The sequence below is a fragment of the Prunus dulcis genome, chromosome 3 (genome assembly GCF_902201215.1).
Source record: "Prunus dulcis chromosome 3, ALMONDv2, whole genome shotgun sequence".
NCBI lineage: Eukaryota > Viridiplantae > Streptophyta > Magnoliopsida > Rosales > Rosaceae > Prunus > Prunus dulcis.
Window position 1 is genome coordinate 3,090,541 of NC_047652.1, and position 24,513 is coordinate 3,115,053.

General features: G+C 37.4%; 3 protein-coding genes and 1 long non-coding RNA gene across 5 annotated transcripts; 2 read left to right on the top strand and 2 right to left on the bottom strand.

Annotated features, from left to right (window-relative positions):
• The first annotated feature begins 3,117 nt into the window (after positions 1–3,117).
• Positions 3,118–6,394, top strand: LOC117622560 (DNA-directed RNA polymerase I subunit rpa49). Its single transcript, XM_034353288.1, has 4 exons — positions 3,118–3,705; positions 4,103–4,252; positions 4,870–5,184; positions 5,750–6,394. The coding sequence occupies exons 1-4, from the start codon at positions 3,301–3,303 to the stop codon at positions 6,161–6,163; spliced, it is 1,284 nt and encodes a 427-aa protein (XP_034209179.1). The 5' UTR covers positions 3,118–3,300; the 3' UTR covers positions 6,164–6,394.
• A 233-nt stretch (positions 6,395–6,627) lies between these two features.
• LOC117622561 (protein phosphatase 2C 16-like) lies at positions 6,628–10,086 on the bottom strand. Of its 2 annotated transcripts, XM_034353290.1 has the most exons (5): positions 9,916–10,086; positions 8,224–9,542; positions 7,625–7,984; positions 7,399–7,504; positions 6,628–7,253 (listed from the first exon to the last, which is right to left on the bottom strand). In XM_034353290.1, exons 2-5 carry the CDS (start codon positions 9,088–9,090, stop codon positions 6,919–6,921), a joined length of 1,668 nt encoding a protein of 555 aa, XP_034209181.1. In that variant the 5' UTR covers positions 9,091–9,542; positions 9,916–10,086; the 3' UTR covers positions 6,628–6,918. The 2 variants fall into 2 exon arrangements, with proteins under 2 accessions (XP_034209181.1, XP_034209180.1); XM_034353289.1 differs by having other exon boundaries at positions 8,224–10,086.
• A 1,700-nt stretch (positions 10,087–11,786) lies between these two features.
• On the top strand, positions 11,787–16,501 carry LOC117620953 (U-box domain-containing protein 35-like). The gene is made up of 9 exons (XM_034351213.1): positions 11,787–11,958; positions 12,416–12,498; positions 12,890–13,011; positions 13,144–13,362; positions 13,959–14,218; positions 14,533–14,636; positions 14,734–15,162; positions 15,389–16,171; positions 16,454–16,501. Exons 1-9 carry the CDS (start codon positions 11,787–11,789, stop codon positions 16,499–16,501), a joined length of 2,220 nt encoding a protein of 739 aa, XP_034207104.1.
• A 5,430-nt stretch (positions 16,502–21,931) lies between these two features.
• Positions 21,932–22,805, bottom strand: LOC117622563. Its single transcript, XR_004585007.1, has 3 exons — positions 22,764–22,805; positions 22,154–22,222; positions 21,932–21,981 (listed from the first exon to the last, which is right to left on the bottom strand). It is a non-coding gene; the product is annotated as an uncharacterized LOC117622563 (long non-coding RNA).
• Between the last annotated feature and the right edge of the window lie 1,708 nt (positions 22,806–24,513).

The following is a 24,513-nucleotide window of genomic DNA, read 5'->3' on the forward strand; positions in this document are numbered from 1 at the left end:
TCCGAAGAAAGAATCCATGAAGTGATCCTAACTCTGAGGGTTATTTGTTTTGACAGAGACAAAAGAGTTGTGATTTTTGCTCTTGCAGGATATAACTAGATCATCAAACATTACATTGTATTTGTTGAGTCGATATGAGCTTGGAAGATATTTGAGCAAAGTCTCTCCCACTTAAGGATGTAAGCGATACTTATGTTATTTCATACTTGTACTTTTATTTTGATTTTTTGTACAACATCCTTGAAGGTAACGAAATGGGGAGATAAGGCCGTTCCAGAATAACGTCATGCAAAGGACCATTCCATAAGAATGACTTGCATTATAAATCGTTCCAGAAGAACGACTTGTATTATGACCATTCCAGATGAATGGCTTGTATCATTCTAATATGTATTCATGAATTATTAAAGCAAATTTCACAGATTGCAAGTTGAATACATTGATAATACACAACATAAATTAAAGTCCCATATGAACAGAACATGGGTATAGCAGTGATCAATATGATGCATGCCTGTTGCGTAGCGAATGATATGGATTGAAGTCCCGGAAGGACAATCCTTTAACATGTCAACATTAATACGGTGCACGCCTAATGCGTAGTAAATTATATGGTTTAAAGTCTTAGAAGGACAATTAATTGACATGTATGTGCTAATCTGTGGCATGCCTATAACATGACAGATATATGGGTTCTAAATGTTCCAACTCCCTAAATGAAGATTATCCACGCCCTATTGTAAAATAATGCTCCATTGGAGGTTATGATCCACATTCTCACATAATTCATCTTATAAGAGATGTTTGTCTGGAAAGAGACAATAAAAACCACCTGAAGTGGCTTGGGTACCCAAAAGCAAAGAAATGCTTATAATTGATGCATGCGCATGCACATGAGAATGGTGGGATCATGAATTGATGAATGACAATTTTTGATTTTGAGTAGCTACTCAAATCATCAATGGGCTGTGTTGATTGGAACCACGTTCTATTATTAAATGTCGACAATATCATTGGCCAAAATGGAAAGAGGCAATTCCATTATAGATGAGAATGAACGTGAAAGAACAAACCCACAGTACGAACCCCAAAAGATGTTAATACTGAAAGTTATACTTGGGTGTTCGGAATAAAAGGGAATATACCCACTTTGTATGACACAATGTTTATGGCAGAAACAAGAAATGTTGGGTTTTCTCCATATTTACAGATTCAATTGTGCCCCATTATTGCACATTTATGAAGGTCAACATGTTATCTTTAAGGGTTATTAAATGCACGGAGCATATCGCCAGAAGCGATTCCTTAAAGATGCATAAATAGCTGAGTTAAAGCTATATAATGTGTCATAAAGTTTAATCCCTTAAACAAAATCCCTAAAAGGATTGCAATTGCATGAAGCAAGTCTTTGAAGGACATGTGCTTGAAGCACAAAACTTGTACTCAATACTAATGTACATAAATTGCCTCAATGAGTACATTGATTATAATATGTTTGCAACACATTAAAACTCCTGAAGAGTTTAAGAAATATTTGTCTCGTCCTGAAGATCGAGCATTATGCCAATGAGATTCTTGCTTATACTAAGAAGATATTGAAGTATTTTTATATGGATTATCCGTTGGGCACTTAAATAATTTTCCATAATGGACCGGATATTATATTTTCCATATAAAGCTCAGCTCCATCACCACTACTTTGGGATGATGTGAGGCATATTTGATGCTATCTTCGCAAAATACCATATATGGGCATATTCTTTTCAAGTGAACTTACAAATAGCCCAGATTTTGTTAAATACGAGGACTCTGGAAATTTCTATGGTCGCTTACTGGAAAAAGTTAGTCATGAAGATTTTAGGGGAGCATCCAGCAATATTACAAGATTGACTTACAGAAGCAGTGTCAACAGATGATCAACAGTATGGTTTAAGGATATTTTGCCAAGCATCAGGGGGAGCGTGCTGTCAATAAAGACCTTCACACATTGTACTCTTTTTCCTTCGTCCAGGTTTTTATCCCACTGAGTTTTTCCTGGCAAGATTTTAACGAGACAATGTCGCATGCGTGTCAATATACACAGAATTTTATGTTACACATGGTTATGTACTCTTTTTCCTTCGACTAGGGTTTTTCCCACTGAGTTTTTCCCAGCAAGGTTTTAACGAGGCAACATGAGCGCATTTAACATTATCCTTATGTCCCAAATAAAGTTGTATTCTTTTTCCTTTGCGTAAGTTTTTTCCCACTGAATTTTTCCAAGCAAGGTTTTAGTGAGGCAACCAATCTAGGGACATGTGGTCTCCAAGGGGAAGTGTTGTAAAGTAAGAGATGAAGCCCACATGAAAGATGTATTTGTCAAAATCTTAATGATGATGTTGGAAGCTTAGTCAAAAGCTTAATGATGATGTTGGAAGCTTAATGATAATGTTGGGTAATGAAGCCATCCAATTTGCCTATAAATAGGCTTGCTCATTCAATTGTAGAACACACCAAAGGAGAAGAGAGGAAAGAAAGGAAGAGAAGAAATGAGAGTGAGAGGAAACAAAAGAGAGTGAGTTTCTATTTTAGTGCCCGTTTGACATTACTTATTTGGGGTAATAAGTGATTTTTTAAAAATTTTGAGAAGCCCAACTCATTTGGTAAGCTGTGAGAAAATCACTTATTGTTAAAAATTGATGTGAGAGAAAGCTACAAGGGAAAGCAAGCTAATTAGCTGCTTTTATTTTTTGATTATGCATGAATCAGTTTCGAAAAGGTGTTGAGTTTAATGATTATGCGTAAAATCAATACCAAACAACACTTTTAACAAAAATTTTACCAAACGCAAAACTGTTTTCTCTCACAGCTAATTTATCTTACAGCAAATCTGACAGCGATTATTTTCACAGCACAGCAATGCCAAACTGGCTCTTAGAGAAAATTCTGTCAGTGTAAACATCATAAGAGCAAATACAATTTTACTCCTAACATTCAGTGGTATTTTTTATACCCTATTATTTTATTTTTATAACATAATTAAATGCGAGAAGAATAGTTGGTTGGTCGGAGATTAAAATCAGTTTCCCTAACCGGTGTATCATTCTATTTTGTAAAGTTGAAAAAGTAAACCCGAAAATAAAAACAAAAAAAGAGCCTACCAAAACCCTCACTTATAAACCCATGCGGCCCCAACCCCTCCTCAAATCTCTCACAAGAGTCTCTTAACTGTGCAAGAAACTTGCGCAACCCACCGCCGCCACCACCATCAGTGAACCTCCAAAGCTCACAGCTTTTTCTCTTTCTTTTTTTCTTGTACCGATGGAATCAGACGCAGAAGACACCAAGTCCCAAATGACCCAAAACCCATCAACGCCACAAACCCACAGGCACAAGAAGAAGAAGAAGAAAATCCCAACAGTCCAAGCCACAATCCAAGTCGTCCCAGACATCCCAGAGAAAACCCCTCCTTTGGTAGGCTATTTCCCATGTAGCTTCGACCCCACCAAGAGCCCATACTCCAATTCAACCGATGTTGGGTTGTTTAGGGACAGCAAAAAACCTAGAAGACTTCAGATTGTGGTGACCCCAAATGGGACCAATGTTGATTTTGTTGGCACTAACTATACTGGTGAGGCCACGACTGGGCAGAGCTGCAATTTTGCACTTGGTGTTCTTGATAAGGCCACCCAGACTTTGAAGATTTTGCCCGTTGCTTCTAACAAGGTAAGTTGGGACTATAAGTTTTTGTTGGGTTGGTTTAGAAGTTGTTAAAGTGATGCAGTGAGTATAAAGGACATGTAAAGTTTACATTTTTTGTTTTGTTTGGGGTTTCATTGCTGAGAACAGAAACTATAATATTTTAGTGACTTGTAAACTTTTTCTTCAGTGGTGTTGGTTTTGTTGTCATTGTGATTTGGATTTAGACTTGGAGAACTAAGTTAGGAGCCTTCTAAAAATGTTATGTACACCAAGTATATCCTTATTCTATATGCTTATATGAATGTATGTGTTATCTCACAGTACACTTTGGTACAAGGAATTTAAGGTGAGTCTGTGTGTTCATCATTGCTTCTGCTTTGCAAGGAATGCTTATAAGCTTACTTGGGACGTGAATTTTCAGATATTTAGATTACAACCAATGGTTAGAGGCTATAACTACTCTGCTAAGGAGCCTGAAAGTTCAGTGAAGGAACAACTTACTGGAGAAGAGAAGGCCGAGAAGCAAATGGAGCTCCAGAGTCGCTATGGAACGAAGAAGGCAATTAGGGAGGTAAGAACCTACTTTTTTTCTTTTTTTTTTTTGAGTTTTTAAGTAAGGTTCACAAGCATTTTCCACAATCACAGCCACCTTGTTTGAGTGTCTCTGTTCGTAATTTATATAAATTTAGCCAGGTAAAGGGGAAAAATTGTACAGTGAGTCAGCGACCAATCTACTTGTTTTGAAGAACATATGAAAATTTTAGAATAAGTATGGGTTTTGCTGCATATGTCCGAGCACTTTTCTTTTTGTACTAAATCCCCACATCACTGGTTGTTTTCTCTATAGCTTCTTTGAAATGTTATATGCCAGTATTGAGTTTTAAACACAAAAATATCAAGGGTTGAAGAAAATTGAAAAAGAAGTCCACATAATGACTAGAAACCATTTTGTTGCTATAATGTTGGTGAGGGGACCTTTCTCAATAATCCATTCCTTTTATCAAAAATTGAAACTCTTGATGCATAAATTTTATTAAAGGACAGCTAGAGCTATGTGTGGTTAAAGATATTTGCAATTTACTACTGAGACTATATGGGAATTTCTGTACAATACTATATCAAGCTGAACGCAATTGAGATTTTTGAGAAGCATTAGCGTGTTAATCTGAATTTTCTATGACAATGCAGAGCAAAAAACTGCGCTCCTTGAAGCAAGAAGACGGCCCTGAATCTCAAAAGGATTTGGATGCCAAAATCAAACTCATTGTGCCAAACAAGGAGGCTCTAGAAAGTACTGAAAGCCAAATCTCTCGCCATATCCCACCATTTAATGAATCTGCCACCACTCCCCAAGAAGCATATTCACTGGACAAGATCATCCTCACAGGAGAGTGGGATCTACTTGGAGATATTTATGAGCATTTTCAAGGTGGAGCAGAAGTTTCATGGGATGCTTTCCCAAGATTTGTTTGCCACAGAATCCATAAATTGCAGGATATTGAGGTAAGAATGCAGAAATGCCTTCTTTTGTCTGAAACATATTAGTGAAAATCTCTTCTGATGGCCATTAAACTACTATAGAATACTTCTAAATATTTTGATGTGGTTGTGCATATATGCATATAAGGCCGATCCTCTTTTCTGTTTCTATAAGAGCATGCTGAATTAAAAAGCCAACCTTTTCCAGTTGATTGCAGTTTTCAGGGAAAACAAAAAGGAAAGGATAAAATGGAAACTGTTATATTGTATAAACTGTTAATTTTCAACTTTAGAGTTTCTTCCTTTAACTCCAAAATGGCTGGTACTACTTTTCTGCATTATAAACACTAACACAGACATATGCTGTGTTTCTTGGGCTGCTTTAATGTTGTGGCTAAGGGTTAATACTGCAGACTTTAGTTTTTGTATTTCATCCTTTGATGTTTTCCTGTACATATCGTTATCTAACAACTGCATTTGTGGAACCTTCTAGTTCAATCTAGTATGCTTTTGCTCCCCCTTTTATCTATTCAATTTCATGGTGAAGAAAACAGAATAATCGATGTTCTTATGTTGTCCATCTTTGTAGGTTGACGAGGAGAAGTTTAAGCTTTCTTGCATATTCTCATACATTACGCATCTTATAAAGTTCAAAGATCAGCATTCCATGGATGGTATTTCCTCGTCCAGGACCCACAGGATCCCAAACCTTCTATTCCATAAGTTTTCAACTATGTTTCCTACGGAGTCAAAGAGCCTATCAAATGAGAAAACTAATCTCCTCATTAGTTATGTCTTGGTGCTTACTCTTTTCGTGGATGAATTCGAGACAGATTTAACGGATATAGCAAAGGATCTGAGAATGAGCGCAATAGCTTTGAGAAAGCATTATGAGAACCTTGGTTGCAAGCTCGTACGCAAAAGAAACGTAATGTTTGCTACCCTTCCAGTCCCTCTACAATTTCCACAATTGCGGCAGAGGCGGCAGAAGCGCAATAGATGAATGCTTTGTTTATTCTTTGGATTGTTTGACAGCATATGGAAGAATTTGGGCTCTTTCTACAGGCATATAAAGTGAGATTTAGATGCAGTTTCACAAAAGTGCCTTAAAGTTTTTTGTTTTGTTTCTATTGCACGATTTTTAATTTTACTGTGCTTGTGTGGCAGAGTAATGTTATAAAGTTTGACCAATTTTTAAATTTTATCACGACGACCTTTTTATCAGATTTTTATAGATGAATTTGTAGACAACATCTCTGTACAGATGAATTCACTTCAACAAAAATTGATGCGCTTAAAAAAAGGGACATTCATAAATCGCTCCTCGTTTCTTTACTTCTCATGGAGTAACTGACTCAATGAGTTGGCACCATCATTCAGAAAAAGGGTGAAGATGCGTAAACCTGCAAAACTGTTGCACATTTTCTCTAGATGTTATATAAAAAGAGGGTAAGTTCTCTATCCATCTAAACCAGAAGAAAGCACATTTTCATGTAAGCAGTAGCTAGAACATTGCACATACCCAAAAAAATAGAAAAAGCACATAGGGCATTGCATTACAGTTTCTACAGTAGTAGAGATAGTACATACAGGTTTATATACTTGTACACAAATTGAGCCCACAAGAAAATCGAATGGGCCGTGCTCTCCATATTTATCAGCATATGCCAGAAAAATAGGCGGAAAACAGAAAAATGAGTCGGATAATAAGGACACAGCCGAAACCACAGAATGCGGGTGAGAACATTCCTCCTCATTTTAGGATTTACTCTTGAACTTTCTTTGAGCTTTCAAGTCCACCACAATCACAGATATGTTGTCCCTGCTTCCCTTTTGGAGGGCAAGCGTTGAAAGGTAGGCAGCCGCTTCCTGAGCTGCTGGATCAACTCCTGCACCCCTCTCCGCAAGAGCTGTAACTCCGTTCTTTTTGTGCCAGAGCAGAATGCGCCGTCGAGCCACTTCACAAACTTCCTCGTTTGTCATGACATCCCATAGACCATCACTAGCCAAAATAAGGCATTCATCATCTCTAGCTCGAGGGACATTCATCACTTCTGGTTCTGGAATTATCCACGGTTTCAGATACCTATCCCCTGCAGGATGAGAAAAAAGAGTAAAGGATGTTCAATTCGTTATGGGAAATACAATCATAATGTTCTTTTATGTCTCTTTTCGTTTGAAAAAAATACACAAGAAAAGTCTAGAGTATCAGGGTAAGTCTAGAGTCTCTGGACGTACCAATGGACCTCGACATTGCAAGAACTCCAAAAACACGATGTCCATTCCACTGTATCACCTTGCCACCAGCTGCCTCAATCCTTGCATATTCATCTTCTCTGTTTGGCTGGGAACAATAACAAAAGAATAAAAAATAAAAAGATGAAAGAGAGACTGGTTTCTGCAACTGCAAAGAGAGAGCTTTTTCTCTTAACATGTAAAAAGTAAACCAAAAACACATGCTTACTTTATGGTCGACTGATAATGCTATGGCTTGTTTGCCACGACATAGAACTGCTCTTGAATCACCACAGTTTGCAACTATAATATGGGATGAACAGACTAATGCAACCACAGCTGTAGACCCAACAGTTTCTGGAGCAATAGGTTCAAAGCTAGCCTCGGAAGCATTTCCATCACTTTTGATGATGTTTCCGCTAACTTTTCCTTCAATCTCATCATCAACCCTCTGAAAACAATTAGTGAATGCTTTCTCCCACTGCACCTGCTGACTTTCTCCCAAGGTTCCATCACTCAAATCGTCTTTAATGACTCCAAGCTCTTCAGCCAAAGCCAAATGGAGCCGCTTACTACAATAATTAGCAACCTGCAAGAGGAGACTCCTTCCAATCAGGTTCACAAATTCAGAACTCTCAAATCGTTTTACAAGTGTAAAAAGATCAAACAGATCAACGTAAAGAAGCATGTGTTGCACCACAATGTTGTTTAGTATAGCTTACAGTTTGATTAATTACCAATATGCCTCGCAATAATAAATTTGAAATTGTTGTATCAGAATAACCTTAACTTGAATGAATAAAATAAATGTATGAAGAAGGCGTGTACCTGAGGGCCCCCATGGCCATCATAAATGCCAAAAAAATGACTGGTTAGGTGGGTCAAACTTTGGCTCATTCCATTATACAATTGATTCCCAATGAGCATTTTAATTGGAATATTAATAAACCGAGGAACAGCAGCAATTGCATCCTCCATTTCTGGTCTTCTTCCACAAATTGATACAGAACCCCAGAGGGGAATACAGTCCAGCTCAAAGACACTCCGGATACTTGCTTTACTGACATTCTTCTCCCCATTTGACTGGATAAGTACTGTAGAGGTTGTTAATTCAGACTTATCTGATAACTCAGAAGCTGAGCTAACTGCTGCAACAATGACTTCACCCGAAGGCATTTTCCCAAGAGCTGATTCTACCAAGACAATGGCTTTTGCAACAATCTTACTTTCGACAGCATTTCCTATCCCCACAACATCTGGCAAGCTTATTGCAGACCCCACCTCTAACTTAAGAAATTCCTCACTATCAACTCCATTAGTATCATATCTAAAGGATAAGATTTCACCTCCCTCACTTTCTTGAACCATGGCATCATTACTAACAGAAGTGTTTCCATTCTCTGGTACCATCTTTGACAAACCCTCTCCACCATTATCTTCTTGTGATGACATGGCCACCACAGTAGCGTGACTTTGTATATCATTGCAACTTCCATTGCTGCACGAAACTGACTCTAAAGGCACTGCCTTAATGGAATCTGATGACAAACTTCCAGGATCTGTTACTAGCTTTAGCCATGTGAACTCCACATTGGCTGCAATTCCGGAATTATCACATATAGAATTACCTAAACTAAGTGTCACTGCAACTGCTGGAGACATGTCTTCCATCAATTTCCTTTGTCTTTGTACCATTTAACAGTTACCTTCAATCTCTACTCAGTAAAGTAAATTTACAATTTGTAATTCCCTCCAACACCTTCCAGCAATGAACTAGGGTAAAATTCTTAAGGATAGACAATATCTCCTCTTTTGCAGATTATATCACTGATCCCCCAGTCCTCTCACAGTTATAGTAACACAAACGACAATTACACCACTAAGATCAAATAAGAGATGGGTATGCGCTAAACATGAGCAGAATGAAATGGGGTCAGCAGATCTGGTGGGCAACAATGGATCTAATCTCCCAGTGATAGAAATTTCAAGACTTCACAGGTAAATTGGGCTTCTTATGTAGTGCTTAGCTTACCAAACTCTTCTCCTCCTGGCAGAGAATCAGCCACATAATACCAAAATCCTATCCTCACCACCAACCCTCAAATATACACATAAGCACATGAAAATAACTGCAGTCTGACGTTTATCTATAAATCCAAGAAGAGAAAGCAAAGGGTTCATGAGAAAGAACCTAGGAAAAAGGAAACTAATACTAGTAATCACAAGAAAACCAGACAAAGGTGAAAACTTTTTGACATAGAAATTGGGTTTTCCTGGATCTAAGGCAACCCAACTCAGTCAGCCTATCTAAAAAGTATCTTTTATATATCTTCTTCTCCTTCTCCTTCTTCTTCTTCCAAGGAACACAGGCAACCCCAAATCATCAACAACCATCACAATAAATTACACAAAGACAGAACATCTGGATATGCTAATTAATACACGATCCTGATCAGTTCCTAAACACAAAAAGGAAAGAAAAATCACACAAAATATAAGAAAATTTTAGTGGGTTCTTACCAGCTGAAGCTGAAGAGTCTTGAATTCAGAAAAACATGGTCAATGGGTGAAGAACCCTCTTTCCCTAAATTTGTTCTCTCTGTTTCTTGGGGCATGGAGGGAGGCTCCAAGAGAGAGAGAGAGAGAGATAGAGAGAGAGATTCTTGTGTTGTGTGGAAATGCCTTTCCTTTTCACTATGTACTCCATTTGGGGACACGTATACATGATGATATGTAATAATGTTACATCACTTGAAGTTCTCTGTGCGACAGAAAATGCTGAGGAGAGGACACTGCTGACACGAAGATAACTACCCCTATGGACTTTTCATGAGACAAACTTTGAGGAAAGACACGTGTCCGTGGACTGAAAACGACACTTAATTAGGACCAATAATGTCTGTCTACCTGCACAGTACTCTCGTTTTTATTAGCTCGTGCTACTTGTCACACGATCTCGATGTTGCTCGGTCGCCGTTTGGTGATTTCAATTTCCAATTTACTGCGAGGTCAAATCAAAAACTTAAAAACCAATGGAAAATTATGAAAACTAACTCAAATTTGGGGGCTATGAAGAGATTTAATCTGCCATTGATTATTTGGTTTAGTAGCATTCAGATGAAAGACTGAAAGTCTCTCTTGGGGTTGTGTAGCTTAACCCAAGCCAGTAATGCAAAGCAACAAGTATGATCTCACATCGAAGAATACCATAATAATTTATAATATAAAAATAAATAATTTTGTAGAAATTAATTGCATCGTGACTTTTTTTAGATAAAATCTCATATCTAAATTGGTTATATCTAACTATTGAACTTATGTGATTTATTTATTTATTTTTTCGGTCAAATTGTACTTAGGTGGTTAAGTTACGACAATATAGGTTATGGATCGAATTTGGTAATAGGACTCATGTTTGTTTGTTTGTTGCTTCTTTCTTTGGGCTTCTGGCCCCGACGCACCAAAAGCCAAAAAAATCCCAAAAAATAGCATAGGAAACAATGTAACGATTTCAACTTGCAAATGCATATATATAAATAAAATAAAATAAAAATACATTTCTCATGAACGGCACACTACACCTAATTGGGATGATGGCCAGTATCAGGAGGCAAGGAGATGCACAGGCTGAAATTTACTATTTTTTCTTCTTCTTTTTTTGGGTAATAATTAATACATAATTTCAACGTCATTTTTCACTAAGATTTGAAGTCAAATTTCCCAACACAAATTCGATTGTCGCATATCTTATGAGTTCTTTCAAGCCAAAAAGATGGATGTATATTGAAAGCATTTTAAGAAAATATGTTTGTTAAAAACGCGTTCGAAGACATTTACCACACAATTTTCATATTTGTGCCTAAAATGCGAGAGCTAAACGTTCAATAATACCTTATATTCTAAAATTATAATTTTTCCTTTAAAATACACATGTCATATATGCACGTCACGAAACACCGAATCTATGATATGTGTCTTTGCAACTCATTTCATGCCGCTTGAGCTAAGACTCGTAACAATCCATAGTCACGCCCAATTCTTTTTATTTTTATGAATTCAATTGCAGTTGCTAGAGGTTCAGTTAGTACCTAGACAACCAGAAAAGGCAGGCTCTCTACTTCTAGAAGTGTGACCTGTGAGAACAACCAACTCCAAGTTCCAGCCCATCACTTTGCAATGCTACCTAGAAAAGAGAGGATAGCATTCTATAAGTTGGTTAGTGGAAGTTGGTTTTTCCCATGTCACACCATCCAAATATATAGCACAACAGCAATAACCAAAACACCACTTTTCCTCCTCCCTTTTTTTTCTTCCTCAACTCTCAATCTCCCTCCTTGCACCTACTTGCTCCCGTGGCAGAGGCGGCAGAAGCAGGCAGTGCTTGGGTTTAAATGGCGCTTTTCAGATCAAGATCAGTGGGTGAGGACGTCGGCCCCACCTTGGTTGCCATCAACAAAGATAAGAACAGCCAGTGTGCTGTGAAATGGGCAGTTGACAACCTTTTGGGCGACAAGAACGCTCATTGCACCCTCATTCACGTTAGAAGCCACAGCTTTCATCATCGTAGGTATCCGTCTCTTCATCGCAATCATCATGATCATATCATCACCACCATAATTAATAATTATCATCATTCTATGTGATCACACTGAACATAATATTAATTGGTTGCATTGGAATTTGTTTGGTATATAGTTTTTTTTATATTTAATTCTCCTTTCTTTTTTTGGATTTTGGAGGGGGCATTTGCCCCTTAGTGCATGGTTTATATGGTCACAATGCAACATATGTCAGTCATGGTTGCATATCCATAAGCCCTTTTTTCTTTTCTTTTTGTGCAAGTAGAAGATTAATTCTTAACCCCACTATAAGCCTTGTGTATAGGAATTTTGTGTCATTAATTTTGATGTTAAATGTAATGATCGTGCGTCATCATTTGCCTTTTCATGGTCATATATCTCATTAAGATTGTGTATGTGCTTGATATGTGCCCTTGGTTTTGCAGATGATCATGGAGCAGTCTCTAAAGATGGCCGCCCACCAACTGAAGCCGAGTTGCAACAGTTCTTTCTCCCCTACCGAGGATTCTGTGCACGAAAAGGGGTTAGTGATTGATCATTTGATTTCCATATAGACTGAAGCCTTTTCAACCCTAATAGTAACTCACCGGGAACACTTAATTGGAAGTGTTTGTTATGGTGGACTTTAAAAATATATAAGCTTTTGTTTAATTAGTCCTTATGCATATGCTTTTTGGCTAGTTTTTGAATAGTTTAAACTTACAATTTCTCTCTTGATAAAACACAATCATGTATGGCCTTCCACACAGACTTGGTTAGTTCATGTGTGCTAAAGAGCAGGCCAGGGATGTGTAGATAGATATATGTATGGAAGGTTAACAAGAACTTGCCAAATCTTTTCACATGGATATTGTCTGACAGATTAAGATCATGATGCGACCTGGTTTTTCTGTTATTGACAATGAGCTTTTCAGATTGTAGGCAAGGAAGTTGTCCTCCACGACATTGATGTTCCAAATGCGCTTGTCGATTATGTTGTTCGCAACTCCATATGCAATATTGTTGTTGGTGCTTCCCATCACAATGCTCTGACAAGGTCTCTCACTCACTCTCTCTCTCTCTCTCCACAGTAAAGTAGTAAATAATTTCTGTGATAACTAGTATTAGACCATGTTTATGTTTTTTTTTTTCTATTTAACAGCTACTCTTGGTACTTGTCTTGATGCAGAAAATTTAGGCCTGCAGATGTGGCTACTTCCTTACTCAAATCTGTACCAGAAACCTGTGCTGTATATGTTATATCGAAAGGAAAAATTCAGACTTCACGGTCAGCAACTGGACCTCAAACGCCAAAAAGTAATGGAGCTACTCCCAGGAATAATAGCTCTCAACGGACACCGCTTTCCAGCTTTCTTCAGGGTGTGCCAGACTTCGAAGATGTGATCAGGTATCATTTTAAACCATGCTTGGTGGATAATATAACTGGACATCAAATCTATAAATTCCGGGCCACTAATATGCACACTCTTTAGTGATCATTGTTAAAAGTTAGTAAACAGGAACTTGATGTTACCCTATTCTGACTAATTGTGTCCATTGTAGATGATGGTAATGAGACTGATTCAAAATGTTTCTGCATGATTTAATATTATCAGTTCTATGATTTCTTATTAAGACTTTGTTGTTTCAGCAAGTAAAAAACACATCGATTGGTTTCTTAATAAAGTTCAGCAGATCTGGCAGTAGGCAAGAGAAAATAGAGGGAAAAGATTGTTAGTTTATGTAGCTTATCAGGAACTCAGGATCTTCAATTTCCGGATGTCATTAGGATCATGAAATGTCGTATTGAATATGAAAATTAAATAAATTTATACTGACTGTATCCACATATATGTACTCCTTGGATGGTAGACAGTGAATTACTCACATTTGCAAATCCTGCATTTACAAGTTTTATGTTGTATCTCCCCCACAAACAAGTTTATGCTGCTTGGTTTTTTTATTTTTGTTGACTTTCTTCCTGCATTGCACAATGCATTTTAGTCAAGGGAGTTCAGCTGGTAGAATATCTTTGGATAAAAGAGCTGATTTTAAGCACGTCCTGCCAAAAGCACATAGGTCTGGCAGCAAAACAAATTCACCAACGCAGTCAGTTACATCAGTTACGTCAGATAAGCTATCCCATGGGAATTCCATATCAGGTGGTAGTGATTTCTCAGGGCCACTTAGTTTCCAATCAAATGGCTCTGACAATGTAGACTTCTCAATGAACTCGGAGGGTTCCATTAACTCTTTCTCCTCACATACGCCGGTAAGTACAATGATCGTAAACTTGTAAGACTTCTCTATTTTATTATCTATCCAGATCATGACAGCATACTGTATGAGAATTGACCATAAAAGGTATTGTATTGGATGGTTATAGTTCACATGGTAGGAAAATGTACTGCCTACACTGTTGTCAAATAACAGAAAAGAAGGAAATTAAAAATAAATAAATATATAAAGAGAAAAGTGAATGCTGACATGAAATACATGTTCATTTCAATGGTTTGAACTTATTTCTTTTGATAGTAAGAGGATAGAGGATTGAAATGCATGTTGTTGCATGAGTTACAGTCCGCCTTGGATGCTGAGATGAGGAGATTAAGGCTTGAATTGAAGCAAACTATGGATATGTATACTTCAGCTTGCAAAGAAGCTTTGGCAGCTAAGGAAAAGGTAAGAACATGTTAGAAGATATGGTTATGATTTTTTAACAGTCTCCAATATTGTTTATTCCATTGAAAACCTGAAAATGTGGTATTTGTGCATCCAGACGCGGGACCTGCAAAAATGGAAGACATCAGAAGAGCATAAGCTAGAGGAAGCCAAGCTTGCGGAAGAGGCTGCACTGGCTTTGGCTGATGTGGAGAGGCAGAAGAGCAAGGCTGCAACGGAAGCAGCACGGATGGCACAACGACTAGCAGGTATGGAAACCCATAAGAGAAAAATTGCAGAAAGGAAAGCCAAGCAGGAGGCTGGAGAGAGAAGGAGAGCAATGGATGCTTTGGCACAAAACCACATTCGGTATAGAAGATACACCATTGAAGAAATTGAACTTGCAACAGATTACTTTAAAATTTCAAACAAGGTAGGGGAAGGTGGATATGGACCTGTTTATAGAGCCTGGCTTGATCACACTGCTGTTGCCATCAAGGTCTTGAGGCCAGACATATCACAGGGGCAAAGGCAATTCCAACAAGAGGTAAATTATGGTCCTTGTACATTTTTACAGAAAGCAGATGTATGGAAACAAACACACATAGACAGACAACATGCACAAAAGAATAGGAAAAAATCCACTTAACGCATGAAGATAACTTAAATTATTGATTTAATTGAGTACAAGATCACAGCATGGAAAAAGCTTCTCATGTATCATTTTTCGAAATCGCATAATCTTTTTTTTCACAATGATGTTTCCAATGCAGGTTGAGGTTTTGAGCTGCATTAGGCATCCACACATGGTTCTCCTAGTAGGTGCCTGCCCAGAGTATGGCTGCCTCATATATGAGTACATGGAAAATGGAAGCTTAGAAGACCGGCTCTTCCTGAAGAGCAACACTCCTCCAATCCCATGGGGAGTCCGTTTTAAAATAGCTGCTGAAATTGCAACTGCCCTCCTTTTTCTTCACCAGACAAAACCAGAGCCGTTGGTGCATCGCGACCTCAAGCCAGCAAACATTCTCCTAGACCGAAACTATGTGAGCAAGATTGCTGATGTAGGCTTGGCTAGGCTAGTTCCACCATCTGTAGCTGATGCTGTCACTCAATACCGCTTGACAGCAGCAGCCGGTACATTTTGTTACATTGATCCAGAGTATCAGCAAACAGGAATGTTGGGTGTGAAATCAGACATATATTCTTTAGGGGTGATGCTATTGCAGATCATCACAGCAAAGCCTGCAATGGGTTTGTCCCACCAGGTTGAGGAGGCTATTGAGAAAGGTGCATTTGCTGAGATACTTGATCCTGCAGTGACAGACTGGCCTGTTGAAGAGGCTTTGTCGTATGCAAAAATGGCCTTGAAATGCTGTGAACTGAGGAGGAGGGACAGGCCAGATCTCAGTGCAGTCATCTTGCCTGAGCTGAACCGGCTAAGAGATCTCGGGATGAAAAATGAAGCGAGTGAAGTTGCCAATGGACAAGATCCATACGTGTCACAATTTTCAACGTCGCTTCCACCAGTTGGATCAACCTCATCTGCAAGCCAGGTTAGTCATAGCTAGCTTTAGTTGTCCAGCTTCCTTAAAAGGAAAGTTAACTTGTTTAACATGAAAAGGCCTCTCACAAACTCACATGCATGTTGAGCATCTAGAGAGAGAGAGAGAGAGAGAGAGAGAGAGAGAGAGAGAGGGTTGATTTGATACTTAGCTACTTCTCTAGACTGGCATTTTGGACACCACATAACCATTAATTAGCAAGCATTTTCTAGAATAATTAAGCCTTCCCCTCTACTAGATTTTCAGCTGTAAATTTTTATTATGTATAATCAGGAAGGAATGAGAGAAAATCCTAATGTGGAAAATGGAAATTCAACGTAGATCAATGTAAGAAGGCTGCTGTGGATGGAGTCTGTGGGGAAAATGTGGAGCTCCAAGAACAGTTTTCAGCTCAAACGCGGTTCTGCTACATCATGCAGCAGCAGCAGCAGCAAAAAACATGCAGGAAAATTAAACAAGAAGCAGATGGAGGGTTGTTGGTCGTTTGTAAGCAATTGCTCTTCTGTGCCTCATGCTCCACCTTTGAAGAGGTTCAGTTCATTTGGATTCTAATGAAGTGAAATGAAGTGAACTCATTCTTTGATGCCTTCATTGAAGACATTTGACATGGAACTTGTTATGTTACTGTGATGTTAAGTCAAAACAACGCAATAAGCAGTTTCCAAACACAGAAATATAAAACTAGAGAGAGAGAGAGAGAATAAATCCATTTGGAGCGATGTTGCCAAAAGAAGAAGAATTTTGAGTGAAAACAGGGTCACTCGAACCGCGTCACGTCATTTTAAATTCATGTCAGGCACTAATCAATTCGTACATTGTGTCGCATTAGCATTGATGCACAAACGGATCACACATATATCTCTATAAAATAAGAAGTTGGTTCAATCACAATGTTTAGCAAAACCAATCAAGAGAGAAAATTCCATCCATAAAATTTGAGATGAAGTTATATATAATAAAAAATTAATATTTTCTTCATCTAATAAAAGTTAAAATGATTTGTCATGTTATAATTTATAATCGAGTTACTCGTCTTTAATATCAAACTTATGTTAGTATGTCTTGATGTATGTATTTATGTTTTAAACCCAAGGTTTTTTTCCTTTTATCAAAGTGTTTTAATCGAAGGTTAATTAGTCTTTACCCAATATTTTAGAGAGTTTTAATAATAAAATAAATAAAAAGTCGATATAAAAATTATTAAATCTATATCTATATAGATAAAGCAAAAGGCAGATAATTGCGAAACATTCAAAATGCCATAAAATGCCCTTAATTAATGCAAATATTAAGGATTAAAATTATTAATTAATTAAGAAGAATATGATAAATTCACTTTTTTTATATTAAAAAATTAAAAAAAATCAAATAATGAATCCTATTTTTATGGAACACAACTACTCATTATCTTTTTTAATTCTAAAATAAATTTATTTTTTAAAAAAAAAAAACCTCTCACAAATTCAGAAGCGCGTGCGAAGAACATAGTAAATAGATAACCGTTGATATTTTCAAGTTGAGAAATGCTAGCAACCTTCTCTCTAACCTTCTTTTTTGGACCTTCTCCCTTCTCCTCATGACAAGTGTCATTTTCCTTACACTTAAAACAATGTCATTAATGCATCACACAAGTTAGTTTTTGTTTTCCATGACAGGACCCGATCCTAATTCCGCTTTGGAATTCGAACCAAGCCATGTGCGTGTCCGACATCTGGCAACTGTCGGGCACAAATGACCATTTTACCCCTCCTGCTACAGTTACTAGGAAAACTTTCTTTGGACTTCTGCCGAAAATTCGGCAGAATCTCCCATGTATTTTGACCAAACCCAAATTTTTCCACCTGTCAAACAATCATAAATATCCACACCAACTGCCAGAATAGAATAACCAAGTATTCACCGGCTTCAGTTTTCCACTAAAACGAGATATCATAGCATTTTCTAAAGTTTACAGGGTTTCAAGGGTTTTTCCACAAAACTCCACCTGATTTGGTGGCACGGAAGCTAGGAATGACCCGATGGTGGATCCTGCGTACTTCTACGGCCTGGGGGCGAAAAACAAGTTGAAAATGTGAGTGGACAAAAATAATGTTCTTGGAAACAATTTATAACCATAATAACCCCCATTTAAAAATAAGTAAGGATATAAATCAATGGTTTGTTTATATTTCAATGCAAGGTATTTAAATAAGCATGTAAAAACATACTGATGAATATACTCGTATAACCGAACCAATATATAAAGATATAAATGCGCGAATATCAAAGAAACTGGTATAAAATAACTGAAAGTCATAATTGGATAAAAGAAAGCTCAAAATCCTTTGACAAATACCACCTATTTGTACCCCTGTCACATCCGTCAATTCCCCTGGCAGGTCTCGGGCGTCACGTAGTCTACCCGAGCCGCAAACTGGCTAAATCAGGGGACCATGATCAGCCTGATCCGCCGGCAAGTCTCGATGACACCAAGTCTACTCGAGCCGCTCTGGCAAGATACAGGGGACCGTAGTCAGCCTGATCCGCAATCCTGGCAGGTCTCGGGGACACAGAGTCAGCCGAGCCGCAATCCTGGCAGGTCTCGGGACACCAAGTCTGCCGAGCCGCAAATCCTGGCACTCACGGTCCAAGCGTCCCCGAAACTCGTGAGGCAAAGTCAAGTGCACTGACTGAACTATAAACAGACTGGATGTCCGTAGACATCGGTCCGTCTGAGGGTAATCACCAAATAAAAAGGCGGGTACACGGTGGTTTTAAACAACTATTCTAGAAAAACCTGATAAGTCTCTGTAATCTGATAAATCTGAGAAAAGCTGCCATTTCTGTATCACAAGTCTCAAATTTACTGCTCAACTGAGTAATATAAAAATAAGGATGTTTTACGCTACATTTCATGCTCGGAAAACATGTAATAACACTTATACAAGATCAGATACTGAAATTTATTCAGATGAACTCATTTATAAAAACTTATTTATATAAAATCAATATAAAATCACTTATGAAATCTTATTTATAGAAATCATTTATATAACTTATTTATATAAAATCATTCATGAAAGAAAGTCCACTCACTGATGGTCCGAGCTAGCTGGACCCTTCGAAGGTCCCTCCTGTGGGTCGACTGGACCTCTGGTGCCTGATTATCCATGTGTAGTAAATTAATAAACTGCTCAATAAAAAGAATTAAAATTAAACACCCTGCCCCCGGCTCCTAGAGATACGTGCACTCGTTTCAAATTACTCCTATGCCCACACTAGCCCTTTAGATACTTAGAACGGTCTTAAGAGACCCGAAGCCTCACTAAGCGATAAGTTGCCGGGTCGGCCGATCCGGGACCCCGTGGGTCCACGGTCTCCGATGGCCAATCTGGGCTTCTCTGAAGGTTCCTCATAGAGAAGGAACCATGTTTCGCGAGTTTGGTACGAAACGGACGGTTGGATTGGCCAAAATCGCGTTATCGCTTAAAATCCAAACATTAGCCCTAGGGTTCGCGATTTCGGAGTATCCGGGACTCCGATTCGCAATCCGTCGAATCCTACACGATCCTGGAATCATGTAGTAAGACATATCCAAAATTCAGTGCGATCCAAAGATTTGACGACACTGCACCCAAGGATCGCGCAATATGAAAAATTCGTTCGGGGCTCAAACGGACTCCGAATCGAGATCCGCGAAATCCTACGCGCTCATGACGACACGAGGATCATAAAACTACACAGAGTTACTTCACCACCCTCGCCCACGCACCGCCACAAGCGCGGGCAGATTTGGGTGTCCAAAGCGATTTTGGGTGGTCGGAAAATCTCAGAACCAAGACTCCAAACTCCTATCCTAGGTAAAACACCGCATTTGGAGTCACTTTTGTTCTTGGACATACTCCAAAAAGTGACCGGAAACAGCCGATCACGGCGGCCGAAGTTTCGGCCAAATTTCAAGTCAAAAATTGAACATTCTAAAGCCAAAATCGATCGAAACCCATACATCCATCAGTTAGAACACGAAAAATAGGTGAGAATCCATACCTTACTCGAACGATTTGGTGGAGAAACGAAGGAGATCGAGAGGAGAGAAGTTTCGACTGGAAACCGGCGGTTTTCGCCAGTTTCCGGCGAACTCCGAGCGGCACCATGGCTGAGACCGGTCGGGGAAGATCGGCGAGTGAGTGGAGGTTCCAACGGTACCCACGGCGGAGATCAGCTCGGCCTGTGATGGCAATTAAACTTTTAAGACGATCATGCATCAGACTCACGCAATTAAAATATGAAACTATTGAAACAAACATCTATATAAATACAATTGCGAAAAAATATTTCTAAAACTATGTAAGTCGCGCGTAGTGCGTGATTAAAAAAAAAAGCCTCTCGGACGCGCGGAAGCGCGTGCAGGGAGGCTAGTTATAAATAATTGCTCATGTATAAGATTTTAGTTATTATATAAAAATTGCCGGCCATATGTTAATTAATAACATACCGTTGTGAATTTAGTTAACGTTTTTTTATTCGAACTCATTACTTGTATGGAATAATTGTCAATAGTACATTTTTTAATTCCATACAGCCTCTTGTGGCGTAAGATATTTACAGAAGACCTTAAATTTCTTAAATTTCAACAGTTTATCTTTAAATAGATTCGTAATTTATGCACTAACATTTTACACATCTCCTTACATAACGACAATGCATTAATATTTGATTTTTGTTACAACAAATATATTGTTCACGTGCAAAAATATTTCTTCATGGCTATATATATAAACCTTTCCCAAAAAAAAAAAAAAAGGCTGTATATCTTTTTTAAACCTTTACTTAAAAATTGAAGTTAAGGCATTAACTCATACATTGAAAATGAACTTCTTATATATAAATCAAATTAGGGTACATCGATGAATAGTACAAAAGATTGGTTATTAATACAAATGATTAATTAATTAAAAAATATAATACATATATTGCAAAGTTCAATCTTGAGCATGTCCAGGTTGTAGTCTTCATTGTTTTGGTTGGTATAATAATAATCAAATACAAAGGAGCAAGCAAAATGATTTTCTCTGTTTAATGTTTTCATTGTTCTTCTGTGAGCTGCTTGTTGCTTTATTAGGTAAAAAAGTATAATTAGCAAACGAAGAAAATAATGTAAAGGTAGGTGAATGTGGGCGTATTCCCATACCTAGCAATGGATAGATTTTTGGAAGAGAATCCTGCAACATGAGATTAGGAGCAACATCAAAATGGGGGTAATTACAATTCATCAAAAACAAAAGAGAACAGATGAAGACATAACCCAAAATTAAAAACATGTAACCAATTGGACATTTTTATTTGGGTGGTGAAGACAACTGGTTAAAGTTGAGAAATGTAAGTTTAAAATCAATCAAATTGAAACCAATTGAATGAGTTGAAAAGAGTAGGCATAGCACTAAAAAAGCAAAGTTTGTTAGATAGTATAAATCGAAAAACAAAACAATCTAAGAACAGCTTGTAAGTCAAGCAAAAGGTATAAACAACCACCAAGGTATATAACAAATTTCCCAATTTAACCCAAATAAGAGGGGCCATGATATCCATACTACATGAACACAAACATTGCATAATTTTGTAGATGAAACTCATAGTTTTCAACAAATAGGTATTGACTAAGAAGAAAAGAAATATACAAACATGAAAATGTAGACACAAAAAAATAGAAAGAGAATAAAGAATAGAGAGGCAATCATGAATTATACCTTCAAAGTGAAGAATGGTTGGACAATTTGGGCGAACGACCGCTTCTCGTATTTGGATTTCGTACCCAAGCTCTCCTAAAACAATCAAATTTTCATGGAAGCTTGAGATTAAATCAGGGCGAAAAAAACAGAACAAAGAGAGCAGAAAACATGTAGTAGTAGAGCCAAGTCGAATTTTGTGAAGGAATTTTGAGGGAACCCAAAAGAAAAAATATATGTCAATAAAACAAAATGAAGAAACATTAACCTGAAAGTTATCTTTGCTTCTTTGCTTCAGTGATTGCTTATACGTCAAAGAGGTGAGAGACGATTGAATCTGTTGAGATAAAATTCCAAAGTTTCAAATAATATGCAAAAACCCAAATTCTGCGTTTTGAACCAACAATATGCAGAAATTGCTAAATTGTCTTGATATGCATTGCTCCTATGTATTGGCTAACTATGCAGAAAGTACAATTACAGTAATATGAACATAAAAAAAATAAGGAAATCATGAAGCATGAAACTTAAACTGAATATTTATTTAAATATGCATATCACTGTGCTGGTTGTAACATTTGACTAATATGTACCTACATGAACTATGAATATGTCTGTTTTCTAACTGTCCAGCATTCAGTCCCATATAGCATCGCTGGTCTAACAGATGTTCAATAGACTTAGCTTTCAATTGTAGCAAAATATGATGATCACACTATATATATACTTAACAAAACCCTCCATTTTACCAATTGTGCTTTGATTCTATGAGCCACATCATCTCCATTAATCCCCAAAAAATAATTTAAAAATCAGAAAATCAGAATAGATATAAGCCATTTAAAAACAAAACCAAAATGAGAGAGAGGAATTCATACCATTCACATCAAACCCATCAAATATAAATGCTTTCTTCATTGGTGCTCTTGAGAAACACCACATATAATCAAAGAAATTCCATTAGGATCAAAAAATTAGATATAGTACACAGATCAAACCTAAATGCTTTCTTCATTGAACCAAAAAGAGCAGAAATTAAAACAAAAATTCCATCAGGAACCATATATTAGAGAGAGAAAAGTAAAGAGACAACTTTTAGATTGTGGGTTGCTGAATGAGCATTAGAGAGAGAGAGAGAGAGAGAGAGAGAGATTAATCCCCAAAAAAAATTTAAAAAATTCAGAAAAACAGAATAGATGAAAACCAATTAGTGAACCAAAAACGAAACCAAAATGAGAGAGAGATTCATACCATTCACATCAAACCCATCAAATCTAAATGCTTTCTTCATTGGTAATGAATCCACATGAAACCAAATTTGAATCAACAACCCAGAAAAGAAAATCTAATAAGGAATTTTCAACATGACAGTATATGATAGATAATGTGAGGATCAATCCAGTCTTGGATACACCTAAGTACCTTTGATAAATTAAGAAAAAATTGCTGGTCATTAAGTTCAGTATAGTTGAGAATAATGGAAAACAGAACAACCAAAAGTTTCAAATTTTATTAAAAACAAAGATACTGAATTCCAACTAATGTATATGAAAATAAAACTGAAATCCTACTGACCAAGATGAGCAAATTCAGAGTAAAGACAAAAACAATTGAATTTCAAGAGACCAAAATTTTCAATTTGAATCAACAACCTAGAAAATAAAATCTAATAAGGAGACCAAAATTTGAATATGACAATATATGATAGATAATGTGAGGATCAATCCCGTCTTGGATACACCTATAAAACATTGCTGGTAAAGATGAATTCATTCAACCATCACAAAGGTAAAGCCAAACCAGCAATACTTTGTCCCAACTTTCTAGATCAATTTTCCACATTATGATACCAAATCTGATTGCAACACCTCCCAATATTAAATTGTCGATGGTGGAGGTTTCAATTTTACTTTGTCCCAACTTTCTAGATCTATTTTCTACATTATGTTATCAGATGAGCAAATTCAGAATAAAGACAAAAACAATTGAATTTCAAGAGAGAAAGAAAGAGTAGGGACTAACGATTTTGGATCAGCAAGGTTTCCCGCAAGAAGAACAGACGCAGTTGAGAACAACTTCGGTAACTGAAACCCACATCAAGAATTAAAAATTTAGAAGAAAATAGAACAGGGAAATCCACATCAAGTAACTGAAATCCTAATGCAAAACCACGTTATTCAAAGAAGCAGAAGATTTGGAACTCACTGCTTCAAGAGTTGGCGACCATGAATTATAAGCCTTGGGCTTGCTGGTGCTTTCTCTAATGGTGAATGGTGTATAACCTCTCCTGAAACATACAAAATTTGATGGAACCCACAATTTGAATGAAATATCATAAATATACATGCATTAATACAAAAAAACTGATGTTTTACCTTCAGTTACAGGGTAACAGGTGTGGTGCGGAATGAGCAAGCAAGGTTTTTGGGTCTGACCAGTCTTTACACTGGGTGTTCCTGAGTGGTTACTCTCGATTTGGATTTCTGAAGCAGAAAAGAGTGCCAGTAAAGTGGAGGAAGAAAATATAAGTAACATGGTGGTGATGGGTTCTGAAATTGTGGAAACCGCCAGCTTCGTGGGTTCTGAACCAGCTTCGTGGGTTCTGAACATGAGGAATTTTTCTCCACG

Coding starts and splice junctions, on each gene's coding strand:
- LOC117622561 (XM_034353290.1), bottom strand. CDS start 9,090: ATGGTACAAAGACAAAGGAAATTGATGGAAGACATGTCTCCAGCAGTT. Junction 7,985..8,223: donor ATGGCCATGGGGGCCCTCAG/GTACACGCCTTC, acceptor CTCCTCTTGCAG/GTTGCTAATTATTGTAGTAA. Junction 7,505..7,624: donor CATTATCAGTCGACCATAAA/GTAAGCATGTGT, acceptor TATTGTTCCCAG/CCAAACAGAGAAGATGAATA.
- LOC117620953 (XM_034351213.1), top strand. CDS start 11,787: ATGGCGCTTTTCAGATCAAGATCAGTGGGTGAGGACGTCGGCCCCACC. Junction 13,012..13,143: donor CATCACAATGCTCTGACAAG/GTCTCTCACTCA, acceptor GTCTTGATGCAG/AAAATTTAGGCCTGCAGATG. Junction 14,219..14,532: donor CATTAACTCTTTCTCCTCAC/ATACGCCGGTAA, acceptor TGCATGAGTTAC/AGTCCGCCTTGGATGCTGAG.
- LOC117622560 (XM_034353288.1), top strand. CDS start 3,301: ATGGAATCAGACGCAGAAGACACCAAGTCCCAAATGACCCAAAACCCA. Junction 4,253..4,869: donor CGAAGAAGGCAATTAGGGAG/GTAAGAACCTAC, acceptor ATGACAATGCAG/AGCAAAAAACTGCGCTCCTT. Junction 5,185..5,749: donor ATAAATTGCAGGATATTGAG/GTAAGAATGCAG, acceptor CCATCTTTGTAG/GTTGACGAGGAGAAGTTTAA.